This window comes from Amblyomma maculatum, chromosome 5, assembly GCF_055883805.1.
Source record: "Amblyomma maculatum isolate TAMU_Amacu chromosome 5, ASM5588380v1, whole genome shotgun sequence".
Lineage (NCBI taxonomy): Eukaryota > Metazoa > Arthropoda > Arachnida > Ixodida > Ixodidae > Amblyomma > Amblyomma maculatum.
In genome coordinates, this window is record NC_139348.1 from 85,216,098 (window position 1) to 85,231,695 (window position 15,598).

Here is a 15,598-nt window from a genome sequence, read left to right on the forward strand (position 1 = left end):
AGTAAAACAGGGGATATAAAATAGGGGATCTAAGGATGCTAACAAAAAGCGTCTATAGGAGCGCGTAGTATATTATTAGCTTTGGGAGCACAACCAGCACATCACTCGAGCTGGCTAGGCACTATTGGGAGTGTCTATCGTACATCCCTATCTTTTTGCGCGCCAGGCTTCTCCAAAATGAACTACTGGGAGGTCTGTTGTCGGTTTATGGCCATCCCTCAAGCTTCAGTTATAGTCCAAGATGGCGGCATGCTCTGGAACACGTTATTATTCAAATATAACAGCTTGCATTTGAATGCGTTTCGACGCATAGGGCGAATGTTACAACAAAATTCCTGCGCGCCAATTATTTCTGCCGCAGTTTTCCGCGCGCCGGTTTTAGACCCTCTGAGCAGCAGTTCCCGAATACGTGGGGTAGGGGAGAATCATCCTGAGGTATTCATCATGGCCCACCTCATCTTCTTGTCTTTAATCGTCTCAGTGGGGATAGGGATAGTTAAGTGCAAAAGCTCTTAGTGCTTCAAATCGCAATTCGTTGGCTGCCGATGAATGACTTCCGAAGCCTCGCAAGTTCAGACTGGACCCGCGCGTTTTGGCCGTACTTTAGTAGTCTGCATGCTATGTTTTACCACTGAAAAGTCATCGGAGAGGAGCGGTCTCGAATCGGTCGGGTTCGAAACCTAGTAGTTGTGTTCAATAGCCGAGCATCTTAAGCGCTCAGGCACAGTAGCGCATGTTTTCGCTGGTTACAACCTGGTTACAACCTCGTTTAGGCATAGTCAAAAGTGCGCTGCTTTTTCTGATCCTTTTTTATGTTCTCAGGCCGTTAGGAAAGAGACTTTAGGCTGAGCTCCTTCTTGAGGCGCGCTTTATCTTCCGTGCTGCAGCAACTCTTATAGTTGATGTGGAGCGTGAGACAAAAAACTAGGAGTGAGGAAGCAATCAGAATAAGAGCTTGGTGACACTTATGTCAGTGACGTACATCATCAATTGACAGCATGCCATTGTACCAGTCGGTCTTGCAAAGTATTTGTTTTAAAATAGCATCTAGGCAGTAACTAAACATACCGCAAGAAGCTGTACTCACAAATTATCCCAGTTTCATACCACCATCTACGTTCGCACACATGCACATAATTGGTTCTTACGGGCGTAAAATGTGCGACAAAAGATTCGAACCAAGCTTCACGACTTCAGAAAACATATTTCATTGTTGGTACTAGACACGGTATCTTCTGCGTCTCGATAGCTCAACTTTTAGGTTCAAGCGCTTTTATTGTGTTCGTCATGGATCTCTCCGTTATTCTGTAGCACTATTTGTTCTTCGGACATTTTGTCATCGCCGTCAACTATGCTGTAAGAAAGTTCCTACCAACCCTCCGCGGTGGTGCAGTGGTTAGGGCACTCGGCTACTGTGTCCAAGGATGCGGGGTGGAATCCCGGGCGCGGCGGCCGCGTTTTTAGTGGAGGCGAATGCCTCGGCGGCCATGTGTCGCGCGATGCCAGTTACAATAAAGGAGCCCAGATATCTGAAATGATTCGCAGCCCACCACTAGGGCGTCTCTCAGTCATGGCGCACCTTCAATCCCATGAGAAACAAATACAGCTCACAGAGGTAGTTACGGACGTGGACAACCACCTTCTGAATCTCTGGCAAGCACGCACTATAGCCTCACGCGCCGCTGGAAGCGTCACAAAATCAAGACGCGCAAACATCGCTTTGCGGATCTCATCCGTCAGGCAGCAGAGTACGCGGCCCTACTCGCTGACTCCAACTGGATGGATCGTTGCAATACGGCTTTGAGGCAAATTTCGAGCCACAACACCTGGCAGCTCTTCCGAGCTCTCATCAATCCAACACAGACACGCACGGAAACGCAAAAACCCCTACACAAAGCCGTGCACTCATTCCAAGGAAACAATGCAGCTGGCAGTGGCACTGCGGAATCGCTACCTGTGCACAATTCAGGAAACCCGCGGATCGGCCTATTCCTATGCAGGAAGGGAAAACTCAGAGTTGGATAACCCATTCCGGCTGCATGATCTGCGGTCCAGTCTGGCCAAAATGAAGAAGGGCACTGCGCCGGGCAGGCACAAGGTCACCGTCAAACGTCTTGCGAATCTCCCTGACACGGAGCACCACTGCCTTCTTGACTATATCAATGCGATCTAGACGGGGGAATCCCCCCTTCCCATTAAATGGAAGACGGCTCTCGTCACATTTATTCCCAAAGTCGGGAAACCAGCAGACACGGAAAACCTCCGACCCATCTCTCTCATCTCGTGTGTGGGCAAATTGATGACGATGGTGTGGGATCGGTTGTCTGACTACCTTGAACAACACAACCCTTTTGCGGACACCATGTTCGGATTTCGCCCACATAGATCCGTGCAGGATGTCCTGCTCTGATTCGACCGCGAAATACTGAACCCCATCACATGCACAAGAAAGGACAAAATTGTTCTCGCCCTGGATCTCAAAGTGGCGTTCGACAATGTAGCACACGAAGTCATACTCACGCACTTGAGTCAAACGAACAGTGGTACGAACACTTTCAACTACATCAAATAATTTCGCACAGACAGACTGTCTTATATCCGAATACAGGATCAAGAACACGGACCTTCTTTGCTCGGCACGAGGGGCACACTTCTAGGCGCAGTGCTGTTCGGTCTGCTATTCAACGTTGCGATGATGCGCTTACCTGCTTTGTTGGGTGCAGTAGAAGGGGTGCAGCACGCGCTGTACGCCGACGACATCACCGTCTGGGCCAAGCAAGGCGCCTGAAGGACGTGGAGACCAGCCTGCGAACGGCTGCTAGCATAGTGGACCGCTATGCCAGCGGCTGTGGTCTTCAATGCTCACCGCAGAAATCGGAATTCGTGCATCTGCGCCCCTCGCGCTCATGCTCCGACTCAAATCAATCTCTCCTTGCAAAGCGTTCCCATTCAAGAATCTAAGGAAATCAGAGTTATACAGCCAGCGACGATGCGCCACAAAACTCGCCAAGCTCCTACAGGTGGCGGACCAGTTGGACCGCATCGTCCGCCGGGTTTCCAACAAGCGCGGTGAGTTACGATGCAAGGACGCCTTGCGGCTGGCGAAGGCATTCGTAACCAGTCGAATCTTGTATTCGACTCTCTACCTCTATCTGCGGAAACAGGAAGAGGATAATCTCGAAGTTCTCCTCCGTAAAATCATGAAACGAGCACTGGATCTCCCTGTCTCCACCTCCACTAGCCATCTCATGGAGTTGGGTGCGGTGAATACTTTCAAGGCGCTTCGGGAGGCCCACCTCATCAATCAGTACACGCGTCTGACAAAGACAGTCGGGTCGCCGTCTTCATGCCCGACTTCACATTCAACATACCCAACTCACAGAGGAGAGATGTCGCATTCCCGAAAAATGGAGACGCGCCCTCCATGTGCGGCCTCTCCCCGCAGACATGTCCAAAGAGGACCATAATGGACGTCGCCTGGCGCGGCCGAAAGCCTTGGACCGCCGTTATAGAAGCAAAGCAGGAGTTTTTAAGTGGACGTATCCATCCCGAACCCTAGGGTTGGTACACAGCCGGGGTCATCCACAAGGGCAAAACAGCAGATGGCTTTACGTTCAAGGTCCAAACCAACCCGCGCAGAAGAGGTTGCCATCGCCCTCGCAGCCTCCGAATCCTTCTACAAATACATAATAACCGACTCGCGAGGGGCTTGTCGAAACGTTCAGTAAGGGTGGACTGCTCCCCTAGCTTACGGCATCTACCAAAATTGTAGTCGAGATTCGGATCCCGCGTACCGATCTCTCGTTTGGGCTCCAGGTCACCAGGTCTCCACGTGAAAGAGGCAGCCGACGCTGCCGGCGTGCTCTCTCTCTGGGCATTCCCCACGGGACCCGACGCGGACCAGGATTTTGATTTCCGTCCAGTTTACCAAGTTAAAAAAATATGTGAATATTACAGATCCACGCACCAAACTCTTCCCACCTCGTGCAAAGGGCTGGGGAAGGCTAACGAGGGGGTGCTCCTGCGCCTGCTCCGCAATACAATGTTGTGTCCGGCTACTCTAAAACATTTCGATCCACAATTCCATGGACTGTGCTCGCACTGTGGGGAGGTGGCTGACACCTACCACATGGTGTGGGCCTGCCAGAAAAACCCATTTTTGCCCCCTATCTCCAACCTCAACGAAGAGAACTGGGAAGCGACCCTGTCAAGCTGCTGCACCCTAGAGGCCCAAAAGGTCAACGCAGCGCGCTCGGGCTGCGGCAAACGCCAATGGAAGGCCTTTCTAGGCATCCCACCTAGTTAATATACCTCTGTGTAATATATTACTTGTTTTCACCACCACCACCGCACAGACTGAACTGTTTCGTGACGGTAAACCCTTTAAAACCGAAACCAAAAGTTATTATACAAGACAGTGTTTTGTGATAGTGTTTAAATGCACTAGGACACTGTCTATATTGTCATGGCTGCAGACAGCACGGCGCTGGGGTACTTTTAAAAAGTCTTCGAGAAAGCGTTTTGATTAGCAGAGGACAGTGCAGGTAAGAGCGCGCAGTGGGCGCTTAGGCTCAATCTCGTCTTCTTACTTGTCAAATAGCATTCCATGCCACCGTAAAAAGGAGCACAGAAAAAGTTAAAAAAAGACAGATACTTACTTCCGCCTGAATAAGCAGAAAGAAGAGATGGTTCTTTGTGGTCTCGTTCACAGTTATGTAGCCAGAGTGCGCAGTTGCGTTAATGCCATACTGCTTGAAGTATGTAACATTGCTTTTTTCTTTTGCTTCTGAGAAGTTACAAGCTTGAATCAATGGCGTCAGAAATAAACGATCTGTTCCTTGATCTGCAGATCTGAAAGGCATAACTTTTTCAGTGGTCGTTAAGTGAAGGATCTGTGAGCAATGTTTTATTATGTGCAACTTAAGGTAAACAAATGCGCAGGGTATACAAGTTATTCAAGATTCTGATGACATCCGATTATAAAAGGTGAATTACGTTCTCAATTTCTCGGAACTTTAAACCTTTTGTTATTTATTTGTTAATTTTTATTCGTCCTTCAATTAATTTATTTGTTTATAGAGCATGACACTACAAGTTGGTACGCTCTAATATTTTGAAACGCCGTAACTTTGGTGTGCAGCACTCTAAGTATTAGGCAGTGCACCAACTTTACTAAAGAATAAAGATATGTACTTAAACCGATCTGCAACTTAAGCAAGAAACGGTAGAGCTGCTGTCACCGCCTATTACACAGAAGGGGCACAAAAGAAGATTTCACCAAAAGTGATATGCGAAAAAAAAACATATTGCTCAGCAATTTACTGAACGCAAACTGCACCTTTGACCTTAGAAAGCATATGCACAAATGAATTGTGAAAGTGCAAAAGGCAATTTAAATGACAATTTATCTTTAAACCACCGTGATTTGTGCATGAAAGTCGCCAATAGCTGAGACTCCGAAGAGAGATAGGTACCAGTGGAAGGCACGGAGTTAAAGTTTCCCGAAATAATGTTCTTCGTGAGCACATATTCGATGAAGAGCACTGTGTCTTATCAGTTGGCTCGTAATTTAACAAATACTGTTTCACTTGGAAGTTACAATGCTAAAACGCTAAGATAATCTGCATTGTCAATGCAGAACAATGCACGCAAACGATGCTTTGCCTGTTGAGTAATTTTCTGGGCTCTCAAGATTCGCATATAATCGAGCATGTTGAAGCGTATGCAACATTTGCTTACTAATAGATTCATTCAAATTTGAGCACCTAGGTAACGCTACGTAAAAGATAAAGACAAAAAGATGGCAGATATACAAAAGAGGACAGCACAGTATTTCACAAGACTGCGCGGACGATACCACAGGCTGCAACTGAAGTACGCAAGCGCCACCTACGTTTCTGATACGGTGTTGATCCAACAACACCGTCATCTCGAACTGAACGGAATCAAGGTGCTTCCGTTTGGTCTTTGCTCTGCACCGGCCACGTTCCAACGTATGATGGACACGGTTTTATCAGGTCGGAAGTGGCAGTCGTGCTTGGTGTACTAGATGATGTCGTTATTTCCTCGCCTATTTTCGAGCAACACTTGGACCGGTTGCGCATCGTGCTTCAAGCACTCAAAAGCGCACCACTAACGATCAAGCCTGAGAAATGCCACTTTGCTTTCATGGAACTGCGCTTTCTCGGTAATGATGTCAGTGCAGAGGGCGTTCTGCCTGATCCCGAGAAGACTGCCGCAGTGTCAAATTTTCCACGCCCCACCGACAAAAAGGCACTCCAACGATTTCTAGGTCTTTGTTCATACTACCGACGCTTCGTCCAAGATTTTTCTAAGATAGCTGAATCACTGACAGCACTAACCAGAGAAGACATACCATTCCTGTGGGGAGACGATCAAGAACAAGCCTTTCAGGAGCTTAGAAGCCGCCTACACAGACCCCCAATGCTCGCCCATTTCGATGAAGACGCCGCAACCGACGTACATACTGATGCCAGCAAAGTTGGCCTCGGCGCGGTACTCATTCAGTGGCAAAGCGGAGTAGAACGGGTTATCGCCTACGCGAGCCGAACACTCTCACGATCGGAGGCAAACTATTTGACAACGGATAAGGAGTGCCTTGCGGTAATCTGGCCATCAACAAGTTTCGACCATATTTGTACGGACGACCCTTCCGTATTGTCAGCGACCATCATTCCTTGTGCTGGCTGGCAAGCCTTAAAGACCCGTCTGGACGCTTAGCTCACTGGAGCCTCCGTCTTCAAGAGTATGACGTCACTGTTGTCTATAAGTCGGGACATAAACACCAAAATGCGGATTGCTTGTCACGCACGCAAATGGACTCCACTGCAGTGGAAAACGCCGACGATTTTCCCTTTATTGGAGCCATTACCCAATTCCATATGGCTAACCTTCAACGCAAGGACCCGGAGCTGGCGCCGCTTATCGATTATCAGAAAGGACGCGGTGGTGGAGTACCGCTTGTTTTTCGTCGTAGCTTGCAGTCATACGCTTTACGAAGTTGAGTTATCTACAAGCGCAATTTTGAAAGGCCAGAAGACGCATTTCTACTCGTAGTACCTACGCACCTACGACCTGACATCGTAAGCGCTTTTCACGACGAACCGTCCTCCGGCCACTTGGGAGTTAGTCGTACGCTTGCAAGAATTCGGGAGAAATACTATTGGCCGAAATTATTACCTTCAGTGCGATCTTACGTTAAAACCTGCCGTGATTGTCAACGCCGAAAGACTCCACCCGTGAAGCCAGCTGGATTTCTTCAGCCGATCGCTCCACCGAAAACTCCTTTCCAACAAGTGGGGATGGATCTTCTTTGTCCTTTCCCGAAGTCAAGTAATGGAAAGCGTTGGATTGTTGTCGTAACAGACTACTTGACCCGATATGCTGAGACCGCGTCGCTCACAAATGGAACTGCCACCGAAGTCACACAGTTTTTTGTCCACGACATCGTATTGCGTCATGGCGCCCCGGCTGTTATCATTACCGATCGCGCGGCAGCTTTTACGGCCCGCCTGACTATGGCTGTACTGAACCTTGGACCTGGGATCAAATCCTCCCATATGCCACGTTCGCATATAATATGGCACTTCAGGAGACGACGCGGCTCACACCCTTCGAGCTTGTCTTCAGCCGTTGAGTGACCACTCCACTGGATACAATGCTGCCCGTATACACCGACGACGAAGATGAGCTTGACCTGGACATCGCTAGTTTTACCCAGCTTGCGGAAGAAGCGCGGCAGCTTGCAAGTTAGCGCATATACCTACGACAGCAACTAGACGCTGACAGTTACAACAAGGGACGGCGCTCCGCTGCCTACGGGCCTGGAGACTATGTCTGGATTTGGACGCCCGTTCGTCATCGTGGGATCTCTGAAAAATTGCTGCGCCGGTACTTCGGCCCATATCGTGTCCGCCGCCTCAGCGACGTAACTTACGAAGTTGAATCCACGACCCAAGATCCCTCAAGCCGCAGATGACGCAAGTTCACTGATGTTGTACACGTCGTCAGGATGAAACCCTACCACAATCGCCCCGCTGACTATTCTTGAGACTGATGGTGCCCCGTTTTGTGTTGTGGTATCCCACACCAACTTAGCATAATATCTATCAGCTTATCGCATCAAGCAGCATTTGCAGCATCGAGGCGATGCTGCCAAAAAGGGGGGCAATGACACATGCCATTCATAGACGACGAAGATTTGAACGGGCGATTCAGAGAAGACGACGAAGAAAAAAACGGTGCTCCGCTTTCGTGCTGACCGGACTGGTGGTTGGTGTGCTTCGGTGCCAGAGTGCCTTCTGTGTAAAGTTACGTTACAAGATACCTTGCATTTTACAGACTGCCTTCTCTAAATATTTATCAAGGATAACTAACTTGTACAACATGAAACAGAGGCGAGCGATAATGATAATGAGTACATACAGATGAAATAAAATTACGTTCGAGCACCGCACTCACAATACCACTGTGCCATGTTTACTTAGGACATATATCATCGTCGGCCTTCTCCGGACTGACGCTGTACGCTGTTATGCCGCCTGTAGCTGGGAGCGGCGTTTACAAACGCATATTCTGATCTAATCGCAATGGCATATCTCCAACGTTTGAGTAGTGTGGTTGCGATAAAACGACTGGGCACGCACTTTATGACTGAAATCGCTTTTAGCGAGACTTGGCTGGTACCGTTTTCAGATGGGAGGAGGTTTGGCTCCAGAAGGCGCCGCACCTCAAGGTCTCACATAAGCTCTCTGCCCGTCATCATTCATACATCATCCCCGGTACCTCACCCTCCTCCCCGATGTCCGGGGAGAGGAGGATTTTGTTTCGGGATGACGGCCGTATCTTGCAAGGGGGCAGTCATGTGGTGACACGCACACAGCAGTCACCGAACACTATGCCAACTGTGTTTAAGGTCCCCGCTGTGACAGCAGGCCGAACACAGGGAGACCGGACCTTCTTTGGACCTCGGATGTCCTGAAAGACAACTCTAACCCTAAAGTGCTTCATATTGACATTGTTATGGTACGCCCAGAAAGCTCGCAAATAAACGGTGGCCTGCTCCACATGTCTATGAATGTCTATGAAGCTCGCTGAGATGACGCTGCTCACGGCTTAGGTGAAACCAGACCTCCTGGCGGACTCTTGCGAGCACCTCATGAAGGCCCGAAAAACTGCGTGCGAATGGAGCGGCGCACCTGGCAGACCACACTTAGTACCTGCACTCAACGAGCAAGAATACAAACTGTTTCAAAGCATGCCTGGGTAACGGGTTGAGGTACCTGATAGTTTGATACGGCACTTCTGGAACACTGAACAAGGCAGCCAATCGTCGAAGGAGGGCTGCTGGGAGAAGACATGTGTAAAGATGTGCACCATGTCTTCACAACCACCACAGAACGGGCAAACTAAATGCAAGCTCGCTCGTGTGAACGCTTTGCTGCGGATGGGGAGCCGTCCGTGGGCAAAGCGATACATGAACGTTGCTCTGCTTGCATCCAAAAAGTTTGCCAGTATCAGATTCCATCTTGGACGCATATAAGACACAGATGTGTTAGAATATGGGAGCTTCGGCGTTAAAAGATTGGCTAGACCCTTTAGCAGCACTGCCAGAATATCTATGTCAGCCTGGATACCTCTGAGTCGCTCCAAGCAGTTAAGTGCTTGTGCATAGAAGGGCGAAGGAGAGCCAGAACGGCGAACACAGTGAGGAAACGTACTTTGCGAAAAAGGATGAAGGCGGGTGCTTAGGAAGAACGAGGTCAAGCTTCGAGTCAGGGACATGGCTGTATTCAGGGCTGTCTGGGTCCATCTGACGTGTCGCACTGCGGTTACTATGCTCAGGTCGGGGAGGCCAAGGCCTCCCTTGTCCCGAGGCTGTTTCACCACAGGCCTCCTGATTTGATCTATCATTCTGTTCCACAAGAAACGGAAGAAGATTCTCTCAAGCTGCAGCTTTGTACGTGTCGGCAGAGATGTTATGGAGCCAACATTTGTCAGGAACGAGAACAGAATTGACCGAACGACAGTAACCCGCGCCGTGAGAGGGCACGCCAACGTCCCATATTCTCTCTCTTCTCAAGCTTCTCTTTAGCAAGATGACAGTTGGTCTCTGATAACCCGTCGGACCGAAAGTGAAATCCTAGTATGCGAACTTCAAGGCCATGAGAGGGGTTTATACTAGATGGTGCTTGCCTGATATACAGGGCGGCACTCTTGGATTTATTCAGCCTAGCCCCACTAGCCCTGCAGTACCCTTATATGACGTTCAGGACAGAGCACACAGATGCTTCATTCGGAACGACGATAGTCAGGTCATCGCCATTGGCAAACATGGGGACAAGCGGAGAGCCTGGTGGTAACGGGAACCTGCCCTATCTGGGTGTCTTTTGCTAGTCTTCGGAGGAGAGGTTCGAATGCAAGCACATAAAAAGCAGGTGCTAAGGGACATCCCTGTCGAACTCCACGGCCTACATCGAAAGCCTGGGAAACCATACCTTGAACTGTTACCGCAGAGGTAGGCCTTGAGTACAAGACTCTCATCATCCTCTGAAAATCAGAGTAGAGGCCAGCCTCCTCTAACACTCTGAACAAGTAGGCATGACTACTAATGTCGAATGCCTTTTTCCTGGTCAAACGAACAAAGAATGCCTGATAATTACGTGCCTGCGCCCAGAGAAAGTGATCTCTAAGGCCGAAACCGTGGAGCTAGGGGGAGCGACCTGGAACACAACAAGCCTGATAAGGACCTAATAGATCGCTAAGGAACAAAGTTAACCGTCTGAACAGGCATCTCGCGATGAGCTTGTATAATCAGCCGCTTGCACGCATGTCCTCTTACAGAAGCAAAACTTCTGGGGCCTTGCACAAACCCATTACAAAGAAAAGCGATCAAGGCGGTCCTGAAGCTTTTCAAGGACCCCAAGTTTAGTTTCCGACTAAAAGTTCGCGCCCTCTATCTCCTTATCACAGTGGTCTATGGACAAGTAAAACTCATTTCGTCACTCTTCTTTCTTTCATTTTACTCCCTTTGGTCAGCTTCCCACGTAAACGGTATCCTAGCGGACATCACCTAGTTAATTTTTCTGCCTCACCGTTTTTATGCTCTCTCTCTCTCTCTCTACATATATATATTAGGTTGCACAATAACAATCGAAAGGAACGATATAAATAGAAATTGATGCGTAAGCTGTAAAAAGGGCAACTATAAGCTTCTCATCTTGGTAATGTGGCTGTCGGAGGAAAGGAAGCTATACGACATGAGCTAGCTGCTAAAACACGTAACGGAATAAATATGCAAGATGCATGGGTTAGGAGTAAAAGGAAATCGGTCACGAAACTTGAGGCACTGCAGATCACTTCGGCATTCATCATATCGAGGTGATGTACGCCCTCCCGTGCCGAAAATATAAGAAAGAGAACAAACTAAAAGGGAAATACGTATTATTAAGGCCTACAAGCAAGCCGCAGGCGTCATGAAGTACGCCTCGGACGAGAAGAGGCTAAACATGGGGGCTTTCAACACCTATGAGCAGCACTGCGAAACCATGCTCAGATTTCAACTTTAGACGCTTAAAGAGCGGCCGCTGGTAGAGCACTACTGGAAAAGTTGAGAAACTGGCAGGTGATGGCGAGGAAGAAGAGGAGGGTTTAAAGGCTAAGAATAGTTTTACAGCACAGCGTGTAGCACTTGCTCTCCGGTCTGTACTTGGATGCCTACACACACAAAATCATGCATTTCTTCTTTTAGAAACTGCCTACGATTTCGTCTGCCGTCGTACTTTGTGTTTATTCACTGAATAGATATGGGCACCAGTTTCACCAAGCAAGTGCTAAACTCTTTTAAACTCTTTGAACCGTTGTTAGTTCCAGCACACGCCTTCGTATCTAACACTCCTCGAAAGAAGTGACGACTACGACTGAGCAATATAAGAAAGACCAGTAAATACACTCCCAGTTGGAAAATACACCAGGATGGCCTGGTGTGTTGTGGTGTTTTCTGGTGTGCACACCAGGTTCTCTAGTGTGTTCTGGTGTAAACACCAGACCAGGCTAGTGTGTTGTAGTGTGCACATCACACTGGGTTGGTGTGTTCCGATGACCACACCAGAGTGGGCTGGTGTGCTGTGGTGTGCACACCAGACCATGCTAGTGTGCTGTAGTGTGCACACCACACCAGGTTGATGTGTTCTGGTGACCACACCAGAGTTGGCTAGTGTGTTATGCCATGCACACCAGCTAGACTAGACTAATGTAGTGTGTACTGGTTTGGTGTGTTATGGCACACCAGAGTGTGCAAGTGTGTTTTAAGATTCACATGCTAAAATGAAGCACTATTTGTACAAGTTCATTACAGTATATTCAGATAATTCAGTGCATTTATACAATTACGTTCCTGAACCAAATGAAAAAAGTAGCACAATAAACAGCAACAGAATTAATCCTCAATAAAGTTTTTAATGATAATATTCAAGAAAAAAGTACTTCAAATGACAAAAACCAGTAAATGTTGACATTTTCAACGAGTGAGACAAAGAGCACTGACATTCTCACAAAGCGATATGCCGCCTGATGATTGACGCACAATATATATGTACATCTACAGGCAAAGGTGGACAGACCCTGTGAACGAGTACAGTTACATGTTCTGTACAAAAAGGTGCAACAAAGTTCTCAAAAGAGTAAGCAAGAATAGATATTGGGCAGAGCGGCTTATTTATATCACAAGAAAAGACATGGTCAAAGCAGGTAAAAATGACAGATCTATTCCCATAGAGAGCCTCAAATTTAAAATAATTATCCTTTGATTTCAGCATCAAATTTTAGTGAGAGTAATTCACAGAATCTAAATACAAGACACTGATAAGTAGCATACTGTATATAGATCAACACTGATTGAAAACGGGACAGATTACTATCTCAGTCTAGTTTTATTTACGTTTCAGTGATTATTAATGAAATAATATTCAATATATATTTACCAGCTAGCAGCTCCAAGGCAAGTGTTTTAGCATGATACTGCTATGATAAGTGTAGCTTTTGTCTACCTTGCAAATGAGGGCGGGTACTATAAGCAAGTGTTGCAATCATTGCAGCTTTGTGGCAGTTCGATTATGGCAGACTGCTGCTAACAAGCATTTTCTTCTCATTTGTCAAATGTTCTAGGCAAAAAAATGCTTCCCTCACACTTATTTAGCCACTGGCTGTTTTAACAAAATACTTCAGAATGAGGAACTGATCCCTTGAAACACTTTTTTCATTCAGATATAGATAGCTTGGCATCCTCAGAATTAACCTACTTCATTAGAAAAAATAAGCAAGAGGTTACTACAAGCTTTGCTCTCCTCACAAGGATACAAGAAGAGTTGTAAAATACTGAGCTTGACTGCTTACAAAGGCGCCAGAAACAATACAGAACTCAACGGCCTCAAAGTACAGCTAACACTTCCAATATACTAGCTCTTGAAATAAAAGAGCAAGGATTGAGATACTCGCAAGTCATCTAGCAGCTGAAACACTGTTTCTAACTAGGAGCAGTAAAACAATTAAAGGGAAGATATAAACTTAAAGCTCAGGAAGAAATACGTACATCAATGGAGAGGCAGTAATATTAAGATCATAAATGTTGACTTGTGCGGAAAATTTAGAAAACCATACGATAATATTTCATTACTGAACAGAGACTCCAAGCTTTTTTGTCACTATTCAGTGTGCAAAAATGGCCTCCTGTACTCTGTAAAGGCCACTGAAGTTTGATCAGGAGTTTATAGCTCCTAGCCAGTGCCTCCTAACAGCCCAATCGCTAACAATGCTAACACGGGGGCCAGTTGGTTGATCATGTTGGGGACTGATGCACTACTTGCTAGACTAGGAGACAGATGAAGGGCAATAAATGACACAAGCTTGTGCCGTGTATCCTTCATCTGTCCTCAACCAGCCTAATCGCCTGCTTTGTGATGGGTGCCATTGATAGGTCTCATTACAGTCAGTCGCTGCAATGTGGCACTACCCTTAAAGTATGAATGCTTGCGTTGTGCAGCTTTGTGCAGCTCTCGCTTCACACGTGGCGCAGCACATTTTTAAACACAAATTGACTAGAGGGGCAGCTTTGCTCATATCAAGGCAAAGTTGGCTCTATTTGTCCCTTGAACTTAGTGGCAGGCCCACTTGAGACACTGCTTCGTGTTTGTCACTGACTGCAGCTCCATGTGAGATAAAAAGTGTTTTAAGTTGTTAAATTTGTTCACTTCACCCACAAAAGCGTTTCAGTGATGTAGTTTTTCCTTTGTGTCTATTATGGAACAATTTGCCCAACCTAATCACACATATGAATCACCTTAGTGCAGCTGTTAAAAAAAGATGGCAAGCCAATGACTTAATTGGAAGCCATTAATCTGCAGAGCCACCCATTCAAGAACAGAATTTACTTTCCACTCCTTGTAGCAATCGTAACTGTAGGCTACCGTGGGTTGGTGGTAAAATGTTATTATCCAACAGATACAGGATAGGCATCAGCTTATTCACATAGATGGCAGCCTGGAGAAAAAAATTTGTCATAATGATGGCAGCTTATCCTGGCAAAAGTAGAGCCATGACTTGAAAGCTATTGCTACCTGGCAGTCACAAAAAATGCCTCCGCAGGGAAGATTGCGTTCATGGCTTATTTCATTCTCCTATTCCTCTTAGACAAACTTATTACTATTTCATATATTTGCCCAGCAGCTTCAGTGCATTTGCTGAAATGTTACATCTTGTGGCTAAAAGACATACATGATTCCAAGAAGCACCCCACTGTTTGCGCCCGCTTTCAAAACCAGCACTTGCAGCAGCTCTACAAAAAGCACTTTCACGGACAGCACACTCTATGACGTGTCAATTTCTGACAGGCAGCCTGATGATCATGAGGGATGCAGAGCACTGCCCCATGAAGAGAGAAAGAATGTTACAAAAAATTGTATTCCCTGCCTTTTGCCGTGTGGCACCACTCAGCTGGTATCTCTCCCCAACAAAGGTAGACCAGGTGTGAAAGCTATCCATTGGGGGAAAGTAGAAAAGGAGGACAGGAGAGGGCCATGGACGGCCAGATCGGTCGTTTTCAGCAGGCATTGTAAAAATAAAAAAGGCACTGGTACCGCAGGAGTTAGACACATGTTAGCATTTGATGCCCTGCCTGGTATAGTAAATGTGATAATGAATAAACCTTACTAGACTTAACAGGCATGCTTCAACACTTCTGCTAATGTGATGACAAAGAAATGCAGTAAACCAAGGTTGCAATTTCATGTAAAATGACATTAACTCATGGCTGATCCAATCCACAATAGGTTATTCCCACATTTGACGATTCATTGAAGCCACAGCAAAAATAATGACCAAAGTTGAACCCAAACAACTCAGTGCACTGGTGAGATGCCATACAGTCGAAAGTTGATAAACACTCGGGCAATATGTGAAGAATAACTCTACAAATGGGGACAACAGGTATTTGATGAGGCAGGCTGTTACGGGTTTGATATGTCAGCAGAAATATGATCACCAGTTATAAACTTGAGATCCGCCGGAAAATAATAAGCAAACT

At 46.9% G+C, this 15,598-nt stretch overlaps 1 protein-coding gene across 1 annotated transcript in view; it reads right to left on the minus strand.

The window, feature by feature from the left end:
- The window catches only part of LOC146188623 (putative serine carboxypeptidase CPVL), a 100,399-nt gene that overhangs the window by 23,486 nt on the left and 61,315 nt on the right, over positions 1-15,598 (minus strand). Inside the window, exon 6 of the mRNA XM_084605091.1 lies at positions 4,659-4,851. Within this exon, the coding sequence (XP_084461217.1) occupies positions 4,659-4,851 (193 nt within the window). The remainder of the gene's footprint in view (positions 1-4,658; positions 4,852-15,598) is intronic.